Source organism: Hippoglossus stenolepis, chromosome 4, assembly GCF_022539355.2.
Source record: "Hippoglossus stenolepis isolate QCI-W04-F060 chromosome 4, HSTE1.2, whole genome shotgun sequence".
NCBI lineage: Eukaryota > Metazoa > Chordata > Actinopteri > Pleuronectiformes > Pleuronectidae > Hippoglossus > Hippoglossus stenolepis.
This window is the reverse complement of record NC_061486.1, coordinates 27,765,630-27,788,855: the sequence shown is the minus strand read 5'-3', so window position 1 is coordinate 27,788,855 and position 23,226 is coordinate 27,765,630. Positions and strand designations below refer to the sequence as shown.

At 39.4% G+C, this 23,226-nt stretch overlaps 1 protein-coding gene across 7 annotated transcripts in view; it reads right to left on the bottom strand.

Moving 5' to 3' along the window:
- Positions 1–1,348: 1,348 nt before the first annotated feature.
- Positions 1,349–23,226, bottom strand: part of LOC118106618 (RNA-binding protein Musashi homolog 2) — a 167,590-nt gene continuing 145,712 nt past the window's right edge. For 2 of the 7 annotated variants that reach the window (XM_035155310.2, XM_035155315.2), the window contains 6 exons: positions 20,805–20,937; positions 19,109–19,183; positions 16,609–16,665; positions 13,346–13,549; positions 8,960–9,114; positions 1,349–2,718 (listed from right to left, as the gene is read on the bottom strand). In XM_035155310.2, the coding sequence (XP_035011201.1) occupies positions 2,650–2,718; positions 8,960–9,114; positions 13,346–13,549; positions 16,609–16,665; positions 19,109–19,183; positions 20,805–20,937 (693 nt within the window). In that variant the 3' untranslated portion in view covers positions 1,349–2,649. Of the gene's footprint in view, positions 6,426–6,551; positions 6,604–8,959; positions 9,115–12,160; positions 12,205–13,345; positions 13,550–16,608; positions 16,666–19,108; positions 19,184–20,804; positions 20,938–23,226 lie in introns of all 7 variants that reach the window. The other 5 variants (XR_004695225.2, XM_035155313.2, XM_035155312.2 and 2 more) reach the window with 5 other exon arrangements.

Sequence of the window (23,226 nt, the reverse complement as noted above, 5' to 3'; positions counted from 1 at the left end):
GTAAAACGTCTTCGTCGTCACAGAGGGGGAAGAATACAGCATTTACATTAAAGGTATATATCAGCGAAAAATTAAAGTTCACTCATTATCTACTCACCACTATGCCGATGGTGGGGATTGGTTGAAGTGTTTGAGTCCACAAAACACTTTCAGAGTTTCAGGGGTAAACAGTGTTGCAGCCAAATCCAATACAATTGAATTTTTCAAATGTGAAAAAACAACAGAAAAAAACCCATAAAATGCCTCCATACTGCTCGTGTGGTGTCACCCCCAAATGTCGGTAAGCCCCGACATTCAAATTCGACTCGAAACGGCATCATTTACAACATGTTTTAAGCCTAAAGGTCCGCTCTTCTCCTCCTGCCTGAATCGGTGTTCACGTGTTCGGTGTTCACGTTTCGCACTCACACAGTATGCAAACTGCACACAAGCTCTCGCCCAAGGGCACGCGCAGGGTGCACGTTGCTACATCCACTAGCATCGCCACTTCAGGTTGCAGACTTTTAGGCTTTAAACACGGTGTGATTTGAAGTCAAATATAAACGTCGGGGCTTGCGGACACTTGGATAACCCCACACGAGCAGTATTGTTTTGAAAATCTGATCACCAGTACTTCCAATTGTATTGGATTTGGCTGCAACAGAGTTTACCCTGAGACCCCAAAAGTGTTTTGCGGACTAAAACACTTCACCCACCCCTCCATCGGCATAGTGGGGAGTAGATGATACGGAATTTTCATTTTTTGGTGAACTGTCAGTTTAATCACTTCATACAATTCAATTCACTCCACACTTTAAAGGAGAGACTGATTCTGTAGTTCTACCAAATTCATTTCATCCATTTGTTGACAGGAAATTTTGATACATTTGAAACATTCATATTTTCCTTTGTTTTAAATAATGAATGTATGAAAATGTTTTGACATATTTAATTTGTGACATATTCAACTAATGTGCAAATTAAATCTGCTCTCAGCCTAACCTATAATCACAGTGCAATAACTCCACCTTATTAGCCTTTCTTCTTTGTCTAATCGGTTCTCTGGTCAGCACACAACACAACACACACAACACACAGTACAGAGGTAATAAGCAACAATCATCTGCACATCTTCCTCAGGACGGCTGTGGCCCAAGAGGTAAAGCAGACCATCCAGGAATGGGAAGGTCAGTGTGTCGCTCCTCCACTCTGCATGATGAAGTGTCTTTGGACAAGAACCTAAACCCCAAATTGCCCCTGATGCCTTTGCCCCGCAGTGTGTGAATGGGATGTGATTGAAGAGTGCTGTATATGTCAATGGTCGAGTTGTAGTATAAAGCACTTTGAGTGGTCAATGAGACTAGTAAAGTGCTTTATAAATGCATTCCATTTACTTAGAAAGAAATACAAGTTGCCAAAAATATATCAAACATTTGTGAGACACCAGTTTAGACAATTAGAGTGTATCAGACAAAACAAGAAACATAAGCAAACCGCTGATGAGTCTGGTGCTCCCAGAAATATCTCTTGTGCTTCGGATTGATTCTTTGAACGCTGCTGAGCTCCAGAGTCACCGTCACAGAGAGAATGAGAAGAACCTGTCTGCTGGGTGTCAGAGCTCAGATCCACACACATTTGTGTTACAACAACCTTGAGTTGCATTTTTCAGTGTACACACTGTAGCTCATCATGTAGATAGATAGATAGATAGATAGATAGATAGATAGATAGATAGATAGATAGATAGATAGATAGATATGCTGGCATTAAGTTAACCACGGTTGAAAAGCAAAGAGCATACATGTTCCAAAAATGGAATCAGACTTTTGGAACCCAAAGTGGATCTGTAACTGGATTGTTGTTACCTCACTCGTTGTGAGATGTAAATGGGACTCCAGTGGGACAGTTGATGTCCTCCCATTCAGTGTGATGTGGAGCTTTTGCCTAGTCACCCACCTCTCTATATCACTAAATTAATGGAAAACAATTTACATTTACACACTTGTTTTAAAATCTGATGTAGTATTAAAAGGACAGAATTTTCTTTTTTCTCCAGACAGAAAAACATTTATAAAAGTGGACTTGTGAAAATATTTAGTCCTCTTATTGCCAAAAATACGTATGTTTAGTGACCACATTGCTTGAACCAAAGCTACTAAGTGTTACTGGTGTCTTCTGTTGTTTCAATGAACCAATACTGTCTCTTGTGAGTCCCATGGGTTTACTTACAATGTCTTTGTATGTGCAAACTGACAACCTGTCAATCATCAAGTATCCATAGTGTCTCAGCTAACACACACACATACACACAAACACACACACACACAGAGAGAGAGAGAGAGAGAGAGAGAGAGAGAGAGAGAGAGAGAGAGAGAGAGAGAGAGATGTATGTGCAATGTATGTTTACAATGTAGTAAACATACATTGCTTTCTCATTGGAGGATCAAAACAAACAAATGCACATAAATAATCAGAACTAAATACTTAAAAGTTACGGATTCTAAATCCACAACAAAAAGGTCACAGTTCCAGAAAAGCAACTTAATTTTTGAAAAAAAATTCTAAAGAAAAATAAACCAGTAAATCTCTACACAATAACTCCAGTACAGTCAGAGGGATCGGTGTGTCTTTTTTTCCTGTGATGATTTCTGACTTTTTTCGTGCTGTTCTTCATCTGGTGTCCCCTCCACCCTGGCTCACTGCATGGATGTTGTAGTGGTTAGTGCCGTCAGGCATCACCTGCACACAGTAGTTGAGAAACTGTACTCCATGACCAAAAGCCAGTCAACTTCAAAGACAATTTTTCTCTGCTTGACAGAACATTCACAACATGGTGTTTGTAGTGTCTTATTTCACACACAGCACAGGGTATCAGCAGGTTTCCAAGAGTGTACTTTAAGACCAAATTTACATGTTCAGCTTTGTTCGTGATTGTTTCTAGATTGTTTCTTGTTTTTGCTACCAAAAACATATTTACACAGAAAGAAGAAGAACAATTAGTCACAGGATTGTCTGACCATAACACAATTCTACTCATAAGAAAGCAAAAAACATAACATGCCTCCATACTGCTCGTGTGGTGTCATCCAAGTGTCCACAACCGGAAACACGCAGACACTCAGACACGTTCGTGTGACTATGTCCGCTAGCATAGCCACTTCCAGTGGACTTAAAACATGGTGTAAATGACCTTGTTTCGAATCGAATATGAATGTCGACGAGCAGTATGGAGGCATGTTACTTTTTTTCTGTATTATTACGTCTGAGGAAGCAGTCGCAATTGACTTCAATTGTATTGGATTTGGCTGCAACGCTGTTTACCCCTGAGACTCCAGAAGTGTTTTGTGGACTCAAACAACCACCCCTCCATCGGCAAAGTGGTTAATGGATAATGAGTGAATTTTCATTTTTCGGTGAACTATCCCTTTAAATTAAAAGGATGTTCGAATATTTTTCTATTAGAAAATGACAGTATCAGTATAAAAAATGACATTTTCTTTAGACAATGATGTTTTAAAGTCTGAAGTGTAATTGAATCATCAATAGTTACATAATATACATAAAATCAGTTGGTGGTCACAGAAAGTGAGCTTCATTAATAAAGGTTCCCCCTAAAGTGGCCACTGATTTAGTTACACCTGGGGGCAGCAAACCAACTCTGAGCACCTAGTCGTCACAAATGCAACAGAAATATAAAATTATGGCCCAAGAAGATTCACTTCATGTCCTTTTAATAACAAAGACTAACACAATTATAATATAATTCATTTGAGAAAACATGTCAAATGCCTCACACGAGTTTTTGTCTGCCATGTCACATCCAGCACAAAACTACATAATTAGAGAAATACAGATATCAGAAGTTACAGAAGTTTGTTTTGAGGGAATAATACAATGAAAATGCGTACACCCAGATTTGAGAGAAAATACGATTTCTAATAGCTGTACCAGCATCACTTCCACAGACATCTGGCCATTAGATTTTAAAACATCATACTCTTAAGATAAGCAAAGATATGATATGAAATAACATAATCTAGTATCCCGAATCTGCCACAAAAAGAAAAATCTGACAGTATATGTTATTTCATATCTGACTATATAAAGTTTACTTCCTGAAAATACTGAACATTTTTTAAGACTTTTTCACACGACAATCCTGTCACAAACCATTCTGTCCGGTCTTTCACTTAAACCATAATTCCATGCATTATTACAAGTTTTATTTGTAATCTTAGTATCTAGAAAAATGGCTGGTAGCCATACTTGAAAGCAAAGAGACATAATAGTACTAAGCTTCATATGAGTTAGGAATGCATGATTCCATGATTAATGCATGAGAGCAAAGTGCATCTTTCCTGAGAAGAAGAGAGGAGAGTCTCACACACTCTGCCCAAGCCAGCCCCTGCTCTCCCTCTACGTGTTCACGTCCTGCAACAGCGCCTTAAACTCCACAACGAAGATTGATATTAAACTTGATTGGATTCAATTCACCCAAAGTCTAAAAATGTTTTAACTTTACCAATTTATAAATATCAACTGTAACTTGAAGTTATTTAAAGTCTTGTATATCTACTCTGATACAAAAGGTCTTTCATAAGATGTTTAGAGGCCTTGAATTTTTGCAATCACTTGCACAAATAGTATTAAGTACTTTTACTGTGTAGTTTTGGAGTAAACCGAGGCCAAAGTACCAACTAGAGGTCAAAACCTGGCTGGACAGTGTATGGTCAATCTGTGTTTAGTATCAGCTGGTTACAGCTTTTTATCTGTTTGTTCATGGTCTCAGTCAGACATGAACAGGCAGAATTAAGTTCATTTATTGTCTGCTTCAACAAATTCAGACATTTGTGTTTACACATACAGTTCCTCTAGGTAATGTCAAGAAAAGTTAAAGGTTTTATTGTCATACATATGAAAGCAGCTTTTGTCTGCACTGCCGTGGTATCTGGGTATGAAACTGCTATTCAAAAAGTCACCTGGACTGTCTTTGGAGTTCGCCACAGGTGATTCTCAGCTCAGCCACGTTCGCAACAACATAGAAATCTACGTATTATTCAGGTGAGGAGTGGAGCAGCAGGCAGAGGCCAGATGTAATGTATTAATTCCGCTGCGGAGATCACGTGTTGTGTTTACAGCACATCGACACCAGCATCAGCTCTTATCACCAAATGCTCTCTTGACATCTTCGTCTGTGTCTTCTTTGTCTAAGGCACCGCTTTTATATCCTGAGATACATGTATTCCTTTTGGGTTTTTTTCAGTTTTGTGTCTGTCACATGTTAGAAACGACTTCAACACATCCACTGATTTGCTTTGAATCTTGCAAAGGATCTCCTGCTGTGTTCTCAGACAGGCTCATTCTGACATTACATTGTCTGGAGTTTTTACTGGGGGCTGGCCATAGAAAATCTGGAGGGTCTTGCATCCTCACATACAGCCCCTCCTGAGAATGTCCGGAGGTTCTCCGGAGTTCAGTGCATGTCTAACAGCAACTTCAATTTGGAGTTGGCAGGTGGAGGTGACAGCTGCACCACTCACATTGTGGAAAAAATGAAGGGAAACATTACATGGACAAAAAAAAGGGCAATCAAGGGGCTGTGGGTTTAAAGTAGCCTACAGCACTCAGGGAAAAGGCTGGTGGAATAGCTGCCAATCACATGTGACTGACACCTCTTAAAATACAGTGAGAAGATTAAATCAGTCATGTTACTATATGAGAACAAATCAATTCTCTTTATATATATGTATGTGTTCAAATCAATTCAACTTCCAAGAGACCTCAGCCTGAACATGCACAAACAATAACTGAAGGCTACCATTAGCATTTTCCACGGTGTGTGAATGACAAGAAGGGCTTTATCATCAAAACAAAATTCATCATCAAAACTAAGCGTATGATATTCTCCATGTTTAGATATGGCAACATGAGATTAAAGGAGATTTAAAGTCTGGGTTTGAGGACCCCAGAAAGAGTACCAGACTTGCACATATGTATATATTGTGTATTTTATCTAGTTTTATTTAGTCAAGTAAAAAAAAATGTAAAAGCACCATTGTATAGTAATGTGAATACTAAGTACGTGAAAGCAGAGGAGGAACCAGATGTATAACTGAGCCACCCTCTGCCTATATTAGACTAAATGGGAAATATCAGAGAAAGCAACAGCAGGTGGACCTATATAACGCAGAGTTTGAAGGAAGTTTGTATGCATACATGAGTCAAGCCAAGGGTGGTTTACGATAAACAACAGGCATCTCAGAAAGAAAAGATTAGAATGGAAATCAACGTATTGACAACTTTTCAAAGGGCATGCCATTTTGAATACATACACACTATAAACAGTAGTACACTGTGCTAGTACTAGTACTGTACCAGTGTTCTGTGCTGGTACAAACCTTGTGAATAGCTGTGTCAGCACATTTAGACACAGTGTCTGCAATAACCTATGGCATGATGGAAGCGGAAATGAAAAGTAAGTGTAAATAGAAAACAAAAGGTGTATATGGGCAGAAAGGTTTGTGATGCAAAAATATTATATAATACCAAAAAATAAGATGGCCACTAGTCACCTGTTAGTTTTCAGTGGTATCCATTCGTAAAAGCTGTCGCAATCAGTGGACCCTAAAATTTACAATTGGCATGTCAGTACATTTCTTGAAAAAAAAGAAAGTAGCAAATTACAGGTGAGTGTCTAATTCATTCACAGTTTGTGATGGCAGCATGAATGAAAATAGATCTTTGTTCCTTAAAAATAATTATTTATTTGGGAATTCATCCTCAATTTGAGAGGCATCTGTCAAGAGGCAGACACAGAAACAACTGAAGAATCCATTAAACATGACCATCTTGGATTCAAGTCCGCAACCATTTAGGCATCCTTAAACAACTTGTTAAACCAACTCTCCCCTATTTAATAGCAGGCAGCTATTAAACTGCTCCACACTGGACCCGGAACAAGTTTCATGATACCTTCATGGCACATTGATAGCCAGCAAAGTATTAATCTGGTCATTGTTAAAATTACTCTTATAATGCACATGTATCTTTAACACTGCCATTAAAACATTTTAAGGGTGCTTAGAACAACCACTCTTTTTCATCTTGAAGCTTGTCAGTGATTGATGAAGATCCAGTGATTATGGTACTCACTTATCACGACCCTACATGCACAATAGGTCAAGAGATCCAAAAGACTATAAATGAAAAACTGGTTTTGTGTCTTCTAAAGGATTCATTTACCAGCTGCTTATGTAGAACCCTCTTATCTGAGGCTATGCCATCCTGTTATGGTGTATTATAAGTGCAACATTTACATGATCCCTTTCCTGTATAGGATACAAAAAGGACACACTAATATATTCACAATCATACTGTCACCTGAGCATGATTAGTTTCCAGCTGACCTAATCTATAGTTATTTACACTGTGGCACTAGAGGAAGGTTTTCAATGCACTGAGCCAACAAAATGATAATAAGAGTGTTGGTGTAGTAGGTTCTGGTTCAAATCATTTGCCCGAAAGAAGTCTGGCAGTTTAAGTGAGTATTCACATTGAATGAATGTAGAAGATGAATAGAGGAGAAAATGGCACCTGAGGACGTGCACCTCTGTAGATATGTAATGCATTGAAATGTTGAATATCAGGTCATCGTTAGTCATGGTAACTGTAAATCCCATCAAACCAAATCATGAAAGTTTGTTCAGATTGTATTTCTGTCCCTCAATTGATGTAGGTTATATGTCGGATACCGGCTAAAGTGATCACAAATATAGTGATCAACCGTTTATATGGATCAAAAAGCTTGGGACAAAATCGTTCCTATGCAAATGGTGTTTAAATAATTTGTTTATAGTGATCACGTAATCAGCTTACAGTGTTCATCTTGGGTCTTGTCAGTGTATTTTTTACAGTTTTACCTACTCAGTAATTTACTGCTCCTCTCTGTGTCACTTTCATTCGCGCTGTGCACTGCCAACCTAATCAAGCCAAACAGAGCGTACCCTGTCATATCCATCTCAAATTCTGTTGAATTTACCCAGTCGGAGTTTACACATTTGTCTGATGACACTGTTTGCGTGTATGAGCGCGTGTGTCGATGTGTGTGTCAGCGTGAGAGAGAGAGAGAGAGAGAAAGAGAGCGGAGTCAGGACAAGCTATGAAGAAAGATTTTACTCATTTAAGAAAAGTATAAATCATTATGTGGTGATCAGTGTTGATATTGTGCTGTCATTTCAAACAAATCGCCGTTTAAGCTGTAGCAGGTCAGAGATGTAAGCCGAGTCGGTGAGTGTCTCTGTGTGTGTTTATGAGTCAGCGCAAGAGAGAAAGAGTGAGAAAAGTGAGCAGCGCAGTCAGTGCACAGTGTAATATCTCCCTTAACTTAAAATCCACCATTACCCTTCCCTAGAGTTCTGGGACTATCATACAGAAGCTACGCAATTAGGTTATAGAAATGAACCGCTTATAGGGATTAACTTGGCCCGGGACAAACGTGATCACTATAAGGGGTTCCACCGTATTATACCTGTATCATTAAACCGTTTGTAAGGGTAATTTCTGACTTTGACCTACTGTATATATGAACAGAAGTGACACATCAGAGAGGTGATGATATATCGAGCAAAGCCACAAAACAGCAGAGAAAGAGGTGTTAATGTGACAAAAAAGGAAGTGTCACCAGGGAAACACAAAGGGACTGCTGAATCTAACCTTGTACCTTGAACTTTTTCTCAATAAAAATGTGTAGTGGGCCACTGGTAATCAAGCAAGGAGCTAAAAGTAAAAGTAAAAGATTACTGATTAAGGAGGTGGACAGTCCAAAAGATCTCTATTAAATTTTGGTCTTTTGTATTTCACATTCTTATAATCAGTGGTGAAATAAGGCGAAAAAGGGAGCGGAGAATGTGTTGACCCGCAAAAAGGTAGTGGAGAGATTATCAAGCAATGGATGATGACAATGAAAAATAGACACACTCACCGCAATGTTGTGGCTGAAACCAGATCCTGGCTGAGGACTGGTGGCACTGATATAGTTGCCCACACCAGAGTCCTGTCTGGCGGTTCCATAGGGGTCGGCTACAGGACCAGGACTGTTGGCACCAGGAAAGGTTCCAGGCCGAATTGGGTGGGTTCCTGTTGAGGAAAAGCCAAAAGACAGATAAGCAAGATAATCTATAACTGGCACTCAGAGATATAGGGTGACTACGACCAGGCAAACAAAGAGAAAGCAACTTTATTTCACACAATCCGACAGATTATTTAAATTCTTTTAGTAAAAATGGTACAGTGTTTCCTTTCTGGGAAAACGAAGAATTACGTCACACAGTGTTCCCAAGAAGTTTAAGATGCTTTCAGACATGCACTGAACTCTGGAGATCCTTGGGACATTCTCTGAAGGGGCTATATGTGTGAATGGAAATCTAGAGTGATAGATACTATGGCCAGTCCCTGAGTATAAAGTCCACAGACAATCCAGCGGAGCTGATGTGAGAAAACAGTAGAAGATCCTCCGCAGGATTCATAGAGAGCGAGTGGGGTGTTGATGATGTTTCAAACATGCGACAGACGCAACAAGAAAAAAATATCACCGGAGAAAAACGCAGTGCCATACACGTAGAAGACAGAGACGAATATGTATTAATACGTTAATACGTAACATTCCTGCTTTTCTCTGCTGAACCACCCCTCACCTGTGTTGTTGTGAACGTGACTGAGCAGAGAATCTTCTGCTGCATTGTGCATGTGTGAAGAACCCATGTACTGGACATCCTCCGGGGGTCATGTCTGACAACGACTTTAGTGTCATATTAGAAATTGCCAACTTCGAAGGATTAACATAACATTGGGTTTTTAACTATTTCAGTTTCACTGTTTTCAACTACCATTGACATTGTAACATTTCAAGCTCAGTATGGGGCCGTCTAGTAGCCATGGAGCTTTGCTTATGTGTGAGACTGCAAAGGAGTGCATAATTAAATGTTTTACAGAATTAAGTTCATGAAAAGTTTGAATGTTTGGAAAAAAAATTAACGGGACATGAGACAAGTGGTTTTGAGAAAATATGACAATTTTAAGCTCCGATTGGGTCAGAGTTTTCCTTACGGCACACCATCTCACACATGATTTGTTTTGGACTGTCAGAAAGGTGAAAACCTGATGATTCTTTCTGTTTTTACAGTTTCTGGCTGAGCTACATTTTGGCAATTTTCTTTAAAGAAATCATGTGGGGGTTAGAGTTAAGTATATATAGTGTGTCAACTAACACTTAAAATTTTAAGGATATTTAACTACAATGGGTTAAACATTGCCATCCTAGTGAACCATAGACTGTATACAAAGATGATTAAGTCTCCATGAATTTGCGAAAAAACAAAACAATAATGAATACGTAATTACTGAGCTTTTAAATATGCACCCATCTTGAGTGGGAGCCAAGGACTGAGGACTAGGACTGAGAGCATATGGAAGGTCAGACTAGACTGAGAGACAGACAAACATATTGTTGATATTGTCTTTTGTGAAGTATTGGCATGAGATATAACAGAACAATATAAATTTGGGCTGTAACAATCCACGGTTCGGTTCATACATCGGTTTATTGTTGTTTGGGGGGGATTTGGGGGTTTTATTAGCACCAACATTCGAAACAATAAAGAGAAGAACACTACAGAACATGCAAACTTGACTTCACATAAAACTATGTAAACAAAACTAACCAAGAATAGGGAAGAGGTGAGAGTGTGTGTGTGTGTGTGTGTGTCTCCCACAGTCTCAACTACCAGAGTTCAATCCATGTATATACAAAGTCCGTTTCAGTCTCCCCGACAAGCCCAACACATTTCAGTTTAAACAATGAAAACGAAAAAAATATCCGTTCAGGGTTTTACTGCAGCTCTTCATGAACCAACAACTCAGGAAAGTAAACACAAAGATAAGTGTCCTTGTCACTTCAATAACAACAGCATTCCCATAGACAATATGTTCAGGGCAGTCAGTCGGGCAGACGCCGGCCGGTGTCTGCTCCAGAGCGGCGACAACACACAGACTTTACAACTCACTTTTGTAAAGTTAAAACAGACAATCCTCTTTGACACTCATTGCTCTAAAGATACTAGTCATTTCAGTGTTTGTGATTGGATTGGAGTATGATTGGACACACATATGCACCATAGACTGTCTATAGAGATATGCACACAAGTAACAGGCTGCACCTGTGTGGGCTTGGGCAGGGAGACATGTTGCGGTTCCGTCTCCGCGTATCGCGAACCGAACCTTGTAAGTCTGGACCGCGGTTTCAGTTTTGGTTCAAAAATCGTTGCAGCCCTAACATATATATAAAAGATCAGCTGAAATGAACTGAGGCAGAATTGTGAAACGTCTTGGTCTTTATGAGCTTTACTGGAGTAATTTACTGCATATATACAGTTTTTTAATTCTTATAGATGATTTTTAAGCTCAACATAAGTGATTTTTTACATCACCAATGTAAAGGGTAAAAAACAACTCCTCAATTTCAATTTCTCATTCTTTGCACTTTGCAGTTATGACTACCAGACAGTTTATGAATTCTAGGCAAAATCTGCACAGGGGAAGTGGGCAAAACACCCCTCACCTAATCAACACCTGTCACAGCAAGAGCCTCCAGCACTATTCACCACATCCACATTCCCTTCCCCCACACATCTCCACACTGCTCCTGCTCCTTCACCGCCTCTTTTAAATATATGAAGGTGATTATCTTCTCCAAAGTACTTGGGGCATTTGATCTAGCTGCCTGACAGGCAGGAAATTACACAGGGTGTCCTGGGTATTTTGAGCTGAACTATTTCATGGACTCACCTCACCAGAAGGGGAGTAATACTGCAGAATACCAGCCTAAAAACACATTCTAGCTAGAATGTGTTTTTAGGCTCTAGTCATGTGTTGCAGTAGTTAGGTATGTTACAGTATGTATGCACGGTAGAATATATAAAAAAAGATAATGGTTCAGTGCAGAGTATGTCTCGAGCGTTTATGCACACACACACACAAACAAACACGAGAGAGAGAGAGAGAGCGAGCGAGAGAGAGAGAGAGAGAGAGAGAGAGAGAGAGAGAGAGAGAGAGAGAGAGAGGTATTCCAGAAATAGGTAGGTGATAGCCAGTCAAGGATCATTACTAATAGATCACTTTCACTTACCAATACTTCCAACTCCACATTGTGCGTGTGTGTACAAGTATATGCTGTAAATGTCAGAAAAGGCTGAGGTTAAATATTAATCAACTTTATTGCAGCTTTATTGAAGCTTTCTTTAAATGTGTAAGAATTGGCACGATGATCCTTAAGATCAGATCATGCTTTTGTCAGTAAACACACAAAAGCATTAGACTCACCCTTCATTAAACACGTTGTGTTCTCTGGATCCAAACATTTGAGGGACAAATCTGTAATCGAATGATAGCTATTCATAAAGAGGTATCCTCATTTGTCTTTTGTTTGTAGGAAACGTGATCTTCAGACAGTTACAGTCTGGATCCAAGGTCTCAAAGAATAATGTGGACACTGGAAGCTTCTTCTGGTTGACAGCATTTTCCCGGAGGCCTGAGGTTCAATTAGGCCTAAACAGTCAACTCAACCAGTGATGATGTAATAATCCAAAATGAGTTAAGGGACCTGTTGCATCAAAGCTTACCTCACCAGTGCATGACAGTGACCTCACTGATCTGCAAACGTGTGTGTCCCCACTACTGCTATTGTCTATCATAATAATGATAATTATCTTCATCAATCATAATAAATGTATTTTCTTAACCATTGTTCAGAGAGAGAGAGAGAGAGAGAGAGAGAGAGAGAGAGAGAGAGAGAAAACTACCACCACTTACCCAATGTGGTTTTAATTTAATACAATTATAACCTACATTGGGTTTCTCTTCAGAACTATATGGTCCACATGTAGGCTCCACTTGCTCCTGTAATAACACGAAATTTCTAAAAATGTTAAAAGATATATTTATAATTGATATATCTCAGTCACTAACACATGAATAACTACATTTTGTGTATGTTACATCAACAAACAGGTAGAGTCAACAGAATCAGTGGTCAGACTGTTAGTTTGAGGAGCCCTGGGATGGAGTCAAATTCCTGGCCTGAATGACTTGTTTCTGTTTGTCCATAAAAGTTATGCGCTAGTGTGAAAATATTCCAAACAATGATTAGAACAAAATAACTAATGACAAAATTAAAGGAAATGGATAAAAAGCAAGCACTGTTGCATATCATAACTGCACACTCCTTCCATCTCCCCCTCAGGTTGTTGATGAGCTGTGTTGTCTGTGGGTCTACATGCATGTGTAGAAGTAACAGAGACATTGAAATACTGACCTGGGCTCTTAAAAGGTTGCGGGCTGTGTAGGATGTCCTGGAGGGAGCTGGGAGAGTTGCAGGCCGAGCTTGCATGCTCACTGGGCAGGATCTCAGCAGCCGTCTGGGCCCCCAGGGAGCCATAGCCAGCCAGGGAGTAAGGGGCTCCTCCCCGCACGTCACTGCCAGGTCCAGATGCAGAATACAACCCATAATCAGGGAACCCTGGGAGATAAGGAGGTGGGGGTGGGGGAGGGATTGAATGGCATTGCGACTTCATCACTGTAGTTTATAATGACCTTGATTGATTGGCAGAATTGTGTCATATAATTTCTCTGTTGATGTGTTCCTGTTATTTCAAAACAGGCCACTAAATAGTGAAACACAATCAGGTAAAAAACATCAGTCATTATTAAAATGACTGATGATGAAAAGAAAAATCAATCCCTTCGAGCACCGCTGAGAAAGACCACTCATGCTTCAGACACAGGGATCAAGGCCGGAACAATCCTTTAGGGGAGATGCAGTGTTTCCACTTAGGGCGGTACCTGTTATGAACACTGGGGAAGAGGCTGTGGCTGAGGGGTAGAGCGGTCGTCCTCCAACCTGAAGGTCGGCAGTTTGATCCCCAGTCTTCCCATCTGCATGCCGAAGTGTCCTTGGGCAATACGCTGAACCCCGAATTGCCCCTCATAGAACAACAAAGTGCTGCTAATAGATGCACTGTATGAATGTGTGTGTGAATGGGTGAATGTAAAACTGTACTGTAAAGAGCTTTGAGTGGTCATTAAGACTAGAAAAGCGCTATATAAATACAAAACCATTTACCATCACCAAAAATGGTCTGGGCTTGCTACTACCACAGCAATGGTAAAAGTGTGGTGCAGCTTACTAGCTTTGGACAGAAGGTTGTGAGGACTAAACCGGACAATGGGGTGGGGCTTGGACTACCTCTATAGCAGGGAAACGAATGTGTCAAACATTCACTACCAGAAATAGCCGCATCCAAGCAGTTGCTTCACTTCATGGGTTTCAACCAAACCTATGCACCTGGTAGATTTACCTTTAATACAGACTACGCAAGTGTGCCTTTACATTTAAGTCAACTATTTTTTAGTTTCAGTGCTCATCACACTGTCATGTAGAAAACACAACTTTCCACTTTTCAGACATAAATAAAAAATGTGGTTATGTCTTAGTGAGTCACTGTTGCAGTTTAACAATCAGGATGTTGTGCATTTAACTTCTGTCCTGGGAAAGTCCAGAATTCTTCCTTTAAAGCACATCACAATACAACAACTGGAGTTGGCAGCTGCAGCACGGTTAGTGATGGTTGACAAAATGCTTGGTAATAAACTGCACATGAACCTAAAACCCTCAATCTTCTGGGTGGATACTAAAACAGTACTCAAGTACATTGTAAACGACCGCACCAGGTTTAAGACCTATGTTGCAAACAGAGTTTTCCTTATTCTGGACAATACAGATCTGTCTCAATGGAGAATTGAATGTAAGCAGCAAGGACAATCCAGCAGATGACACCTCAAAGGAAATGAGTGCAGCTAAATTCAAGGAGCAAGGCAGATGGATTCATGCCCCTGACTTCTGATGGAAACCTGAGGAATGTTGGCCTGTGGAAAAGGGATTGGATCCCCAGTCAGTGCAACAAAATGATCCAGAGGTCAGGAAAAATGCTGCTGTATTCACAACAGTGACAAGAAACACTGAAACTACCATAGACCATCTGATCTTATCTCATTCTTCTCAGATTGGATCAGGCTTCTTAAAGCAGTGGCATGGTATCTCAAAGTAAAGAATGCTCTGATTATGATCATTAAAAAACAAAAGGAACTTTCCTCACGTCACATCCCTACACTCTCACACAATCAACAGAAAAACTTTGAACTCAGAGCATTCAGAAACACACTTGGTCGACAGCTCCTTACAGTTACAGTTGTCCCTGAGTTCTTGGTTTCCTGTTTTCTTTTGAAATGATGTTCCATGTGTGTCTCCAGCTTGATTTCCTGCCTTTGTCCTGTTTTCCCGCCATTGTGATTGTACCTGTTCCTAATGTGTTTCACCTGTGTTCCATCATTCCTGCCTCCCTTGTGTATATAAGTCTGTGCTTCACTTTGTCAGTTCATCTCGTCACCATGTTCATCTTGTTTCCCTTGTTCCAATTAGTTATGCTTTATTATTTATTTCCAATTTATTATTGGACTTTGTTTTGGTCCCTTGCCTTACTCAGCCTTCATTTGAAGGAGATTTTTTGTTGTTTCACCTTAACTTGGCTCCTGCGTTTGGTTGCTCCTGCTTTCCGCTTGTGACAGAACGAACTGACCAGACATGGACCCAACAGAGTTTCGCCTTATTGTTCAAAGGTCTCAACAAGCTAGCTTTCCGCCTGCCATCCTCAAGTCAAAGACCACCTCAACCCATTCCTTGGCAGCTCTGGCTTTGGAGGACACCGCAGCCTCAACCAAATTTCCTGTTCTCATGGCAGAAGACAAAGAGTTTCCTTAGGCCACCTTGCCACCATCGGTCCAGGGGTTTTCCAGCCAGTTTGAACCTGTCTGCTCCTCAGTCTGCTAGTATTCAGTTTGCTAGTAACCAGATTTAGAACCAGATTTCCTGCTCCCTGGTCAGCAGAAAAGCTGTCGCCTGCTCCTGGTCCCCTGTCGGCGTAGAGGCTGACTCCTGCTCCTGGCCTGTTCCAAGTTAAAAGCCTGGCCACTTTTCTGACAAAAAACTCTCCTGTATGTTAAATATTTCTGCCACAACACAATCTAAAAGTCATGTTTTTTACTATGATACTGAACAACTGATCACTAGCTGGAACATGGAAATGATAACACTTTGACTAGTTAAGGGCAGTGAGGAAAAACTCACTGAACCCACACACACACACACAAGCAAGTAGCTGTTTAAAAGTAAAAAAAAACAACTAATAATAAAAAAACATCCATCCATGATGAATTTACATAGCAGGTACTGTAGCTCTTCAGACAAACTGTGGAAGCTACTATAACTGTCTGTTTACTATCACCAAATTTAGAGGAGTGAAGAAACTTACCCTCTTTATCCACTTTACAAGCAGTATATACAGTAACTGTTCCTGTGTTACAGTATGTTTACGTGCATGTTTTAGTGTGTCTGGCAGAACAGACAAATGAGAGTGCATGGAGACAGTGTCAGGCTACACAGAATACTGACAGAGCATTTACCTGCCCTTGCATTCTGCCCGTATAGCATGTAGCTGCCAACTCTTCCATGGGTACCCCTACCTGATCCACGAGCTGCTGCCACTGCTGTAACTGGTCCGTACGCTGTAGCTGGGAAGCCTGAGAAAAGAACAGGAAGGGCAGTCAACATTCTGTTAGTTCATTTAAGACTACAACATATTGATTACAAGGCCAAAACACTTGATGCTAAGTTATGTCCCTAGCATCCGCTGGTGGCTGCTAACACCTGATAAAATCTAATGGCAGTTGGTTATAGGGATATTCACAATCTTGTCCTATATTCTAAAATTGCCAATTAAATGGCCATTGAATGACTGAGACAATTCTGCGAATGTGAATAAAACTATGTTAGGTTGGAGGACTTGCTGGAGACATGCACACAGAGCCACTTGCTCAAAGATACTGAACGTCTTTGGTCAAATGTCTGTGTTCAGACTGGTTTCAGCATACAGGGTAGCCTCTAACTGGCTGATTTATGTGACAATACTACTAAAAGTTTTACTATATCCGTTGTAACTTTAAAGTTCATATGATATTGTTTTCATATTCACTACTCACACTAAGTGAAGCTGTCTGTTGTTTGGAGATCGTCCCTCCAGCATCAGTCATTTCACTAACTATGACTGGAGCACTTTGTGACATAATTCAAATGTATTTACTATTGAGGCATGATCATGACCATTATCAAACATTAACTAAGTGCTAATTACTATAGCTATGACAACAAACAGGCATCAGGGCAAAACACATGCTTTTGTGTTCTGTAGTAAATGGACATATCGCCAATCTCTACATTTAAGGTTAGACTTTAAACGTTACTTTTTGATAAAGCCTATAGTTACGGCTGGATTAGGTGAGTCCTGAACAATCCCAGTAGCTATTCTGCTATAGGCCTAGACTGCTGGGGGAACACCCATCAGGCACTGAGCAGTGAGCACCCTTCTTCCTGTCTCTCTGCCCCCACATTTATTTATTTTACTACATATCACTAACGTTGTGTTTATCTCTCTCTCTCTCTTTGCAGGTATCTCTGACTGCAGAGCTGCAGGATTCAGACAACAACACTTATTATTATGTATATTATTATTAGTATGAAAATGAAACCTTAAGATCAGCTTGAGGGACTGTCTTCAAATTTAGTAAAAACATTCCCTTGGACTCAAGGTCAAATGTCAAAAGTTCAATGTCACTGTGACTCATAAAACATATTTTTAACCTCTTGAACGCAACATTACAGGAACAACTTTTGGGAATTTAATTTATAAATTGGAAAAAAAACGTTCACTTTGAATTAAGGATGAACTGACGAGAGTTTGGTGATCAAAGGTCAAATGTCTAGGTCCCTGTGAACTGTGAAATCACTATTCTCGCCTCTTAAACGTGATATCTTAAGATTGGCTTGATGGAATTTCTTAAAATCTGCTACAAACATTCACTTGGACTAAGAGATGAAATGATTAGATTTCAGTGTTCAGTCATCCGTTAGATGATTCTTGGCAAGTGCCATACCATACACCGGCTTTGTTTCAATCATGTCTTGGAACACCTTATCTACACATGCTTGATCCTGTGCTACGTTCATTCTGTGTTTCCATTAAGAAAAAGGTCCTAGGCACACAAATATGGTAATAATTGTTTCATTTCATTAACAACCAGCATAACACACAGTACTGCTACTAAAAAGGTCTCTGAACTCATACCAACATTATTAATACTATTCTTCAATGTTTTCCCTATACATTCTTTGTGGCTGTGTCTGAAATCACTCACGATTATGTCACTGGGTTTGTTTCTGGGGGAAACCTTGGGTTGAAAATTTGATTGTAGATCTGCTTGGATACTTTTTGATTCAATGATAGTGAACCTAACGTAGATTGTATCATTGTAAATGTGTGGTGTTGAGAAAGTATCTAAGTATTGATAATACTTGACAAACCCAGTTTCCAATTTAGTCATGTCTCCTGCATTCAGGTTCAAAACCCAGCATTGACTATTTCCCCATTTCATTCTCATTTTTGTTGTGTTATTTATGTTCATATATGTATACTTTTGTATATATATTTATATTCAGATTTTAAATGTATATCATAATTAAATGTTTAGCTTAAACTGTTCTGCTTTGTTGTCCTTGCTTTTTTTGTTTATTTGTCTATTTCTGTGTATGTATGTTGAGAGCAACGGAAAAACCGTAGTCAAATTCCTTGTATGTGTATGCATACATGGCCAATAAAGCTGATTGTGATACTTTTCATAATGGCAACAAAAGCTCTCAGGCAATAACAATTGATTAATTTTAGTTCAACAGGTTTAGAAAACCATCATATTGTGAATGTTACTTAACTGAAAGGTGCATTTCACCATACATGTTTAGTGTAACTTAAGTTGTGCGGGAAACAGACCCCAGGCTTGGTTGCTGTGACAGCATTGCACATTCATCCTGAATAACCCTACTAAGATCTGTCGCACACATTTGTGTGAGTGTATGTAGGTGTGTTTATATGTGTGTGTCAGAAGGGAAATCAAATCATTTAAAATAAATTACCTGGGAACTGGTAGCTATAGCTTGGGGCAAAACCAGTGTAGCCTCTGCCATAAGTAGACACAATGTTAGGATAACCTGGAGAAAAGATAAGAGACAACTGTTATAAAACAATAATTATAACAGAAGCAAACCCATACTGATGACATCCATTTGTCTATTTCAAATTAAACTTTATTAAAAACTTTCAGTTCATTTAAAAGGTCAATTACAAGTGATAATATATAATAATTTGGGCTCTCAAACGATTACAATTTTGTATCGGATTAATCAACATTTCTAAATGCACGAAAAATCCCCATTTTCTATGTATATGGTTGTGGGAACGGAGAGATAAATTACAGAAAGCGGATATATACATTTAACATTTGTTAAATTTGAGTTATTAAGATTGAAAAATAAAATAAAATCAAACTTAAACATACCACACCATAATAAAATGTGGCTGTCTCTTTGCTGTCTCTGAGCAAACATAGGATGATGTTTTTTTTTTTTTTTAATCAAACTCAAAGATAACCTTTATCCTAAACAATTTGGGCATCTTAGCGATGGTTAAATCGATGGTTAAACTTTCTTCTCCTCTTTTTTAAATCAAACCAGACCTTAAGAGTTTAGAATTTGTATAATAACTAATAACGTATAATAATAGTAATTCAGTCAGGAACACTTTGTCGTGATTTTACCCATTTATTGCACTGGGAATACAGTTATGCTTGGCTTGATTCTTTTGATGTCCCCTGGATTAGCCAAGCAGCATGCTAAGATAAAACAGGGCACACGTGCAATCCCCCAGTGGGCGTAGCAGGCAAGATACATTTGTTCAAGATGAATACCATTTACCTCAATGTTTGGACTCAGTACTAAAAGGGGAGGCTGGGGTGGTGGAGGCAAGTTGCCGCCAGCAGGGGAGGTCATATTTAAAGGGACCGCTTTGTTGAGAGAATGGGCTGTGATTGGTGGGTGACTGGTGAGCACCCATAAACCTATCAGTAGCTGGCAGCTTATGACAGCTGAGCACATGACTCCGTGTCCTGCATGAACTAACGCAACGCTTCATTAATAATAATAATGATAACACAAAGGTTTATCAGCAAAAACGTCTATTTAGACTTACAATTAACATTTAGTCAAACATCTGCACATTACAATGTTATTTAAAGACACAGGAGCTAAGACTAGCTGTTTCATTGAAAATCCGCAGTAGTAATGTGTTGTATGAAAGAAATAAAGTGTTTCTTAAACTTTACAGCATGTAAACATTTCCTAGTAGACCCAAAAATTAAATATGACCTACCCTAGAAATGTGTGTATATACTCCTGTGTTAAGCAAGCAGTCTTAAGTATAATAATAGTAGTCTCCTTCCAAGATTGCCTGCTCACACTTCTTACTACATACTCTCCATTTTCCTCCATGCATTCTGTTTTTGATCATGATGTCATAAAATGACCAGAAAAGTGAGATTTCTCAAACATTGTGAAATGGTCTGTTCTCAAGGTGTTGGAGACTATGTTGTTTCCACGAACATTTTATTACTGCCTCATTTGAATGATTTCATGTACAGCAGACCTCCACCCTTTCAGTACATTTCATGGTCAAATTATACCATGATATGGTAATGATGCTTTATTCTCCTCGTAATAAAACAAGCTTTATTTAAAGAAAGGTATTAGGTTACGTTAAATTAATATATTCACCCACAACAAACTGTGTGCGTACTTAGCATGCCCATGCCCAGCATGAAGGCCTCCATTGTGTATGGTAGGCTCCTTGTCCGTCCTCGCATCCCGGGAGGAAACATCACTTCCTTAGGCTGGGCCTTTTTACATTCTACCTGTGGAGTATAGACAAAATACAAATTAAAGCTGCAAGTAGCATTGATCAATTGACGCTGTGTGCATGTTGGTGAAATGCTTGTTGACGCAGCTGTGCACTTCTGCGTTCATCAGACCCTAATGAAAAAGTAAGATGTTACTTCCTGCATGGAGTGAGTGGACTTGTCTTGCCCAAATTGTACCACTTCCTATGTCCAGTACATGGCACTAAAGAACATTTAACAAACAGATATTAAGATTCCGTGTGTCAAGTGTAGACCAGACCAGAAGATATCTTGTAAATGAAATACTGATTTTCACTTTGTTTTGCTAAAAGTAATAAGGGGGTTCTATCAAGCCAACGTTCCACACCAATGCCGATTTGACATAATTACTACTTTAAAATACTGTATTTGTAAAATGAAATCTGATGCAGGAAATCCAAAGTAATTGACTTCTTGTCTGGATTTCACATTTTGAATGACTTGCGTGGTGCTGTAAATATACATGAAGACCAGGATTGGATGGCAGCAAGTTTTGTTCAGCTTAACTCTTCCAAAACAGTAAAGTCATGACTGAGTTGTGCCTGATTTTGAGTCTGTAGCTCAGCATGAGGCACAATGTTAAGAACCATCAGGGGGTTTGTTTATTTATTTTTGAGTTTAGGTGTAGTGTTAGGTGTAGAAAGAGGTTATAGGGAAAGACTGACACTCCACACAGGGGGGTGGGGGTTTAACTCTCTTTTTAGTGGACAACTCGACACACCTGGGACACACACACACACCGCGGAGCATGACTGTGTCCATCCAACAAACCTCCATCCACGATGAGACCTTTCCTGACCCAGAGCATGGCCTCTATTCACAACACTTATTCACTTTCTACAGGGACACTTCCCCATCACTTAACTAAAACCATACGGCATCATGCCCAGCTTCCCCACATCGCAAATAAGACTCAAGAATTCTTCAACATCTCATATATCAATCCCAGGAACCCATCGTTAATTGTGTGGTCCTGTCTAGTCAAATTAAATTAAACTTTTTTCTACTGAAAGGAAGCTTATCATTCTGACTACTTGATATACTGCCATTTTTAATTGGATCAAAGTTTTTAAGGTTTTCACATATTTAAAATATGATTCAAAGTTCACCAAGAATCAAATATTAAAGTCTGGTCTGAGCTGTAAAAAAACTAGTTTACCTGACATACTGTTCTGCCTTGCAGTTATAGTTTTAACTCATTCATTTCATATTACACAATCTCACAATCACTTATGTTATGTTCACTATGTTAATCAAATTTGGTGCAGCTTTGCAGCTGTTCAGATGCCACAACTCAGCTTCTCTGCACTGTCATGATTGTTAACATATTTTTGTTGACCTTGACCTTTGACCGATCAGTTCCAAAAGTTAATCATCCGGAGATAATTACTTAAGTATAAATTCCCTCCAAGTGTGATGGAAATCAGTGAATGCGTTGTTGAATTATTTTAAACACACACAGATACACAGACAGGTGAAAATAATACCTTGCTATGCCAGCATACAGGTGAAAGATAATGCTACTTCTTTACTGAGCTAGTTATAACCTTGTTTCAATGCCTGTATTTCGTACACTTCTGCTCTCTCTGTGCTTCTCTGTCACCATTCTTCTTGCTTGGCCTCTCCTGCTGGTGTGAACAATCCATGCACTTCCTTTGTAGCTCGATTCAATCAAGGCCAGAAGTGTAATGGAAGAAAGATCATGGCTTCAGTCTCTCTATGGGTATATTGATAAAGAAATCTAAGTCAGCATTGTTGAGCTCCCCATGTATAAACGCTATCATGTAAAAATTAATAGCTAGTGTGCTCTAATAGCTCTTCCTTCTCTCTGCTCCTCTAGGTTGTTTGTATGGCAATTGCATGCTGACTCAGTGACAATAATAAGACCAGGAGAAAAAGAGCTTCTATTGACAGAAGTTTGGGATAATTGTATAATTAAGGAGAGGTTAGAGCATGTGTGGAAGTCTGATGTATGGCTTAGGAGTTAGAGCGGATTGTCCACTGATTAGAGGGTAAATGGTTTGATACCCATTTGTCCAATCCATATGCCAAAGACAGGCAGGCAAAGCACATAATATACAGGCACTGTGTGAATAAGTGTGTGAATGGGTGAATGTCAACTGTACTGTAAAGCGCTTTGAGTGGTCATCAAGACAAAAGCGCGACATAAATGCAATCCATTTACCATTATGACGATTTTTTTGTCTGGTAATCAAATTCTTTTTGACCAAAACCAATTACCAAAAAGTGTCATGAAGTTATGAA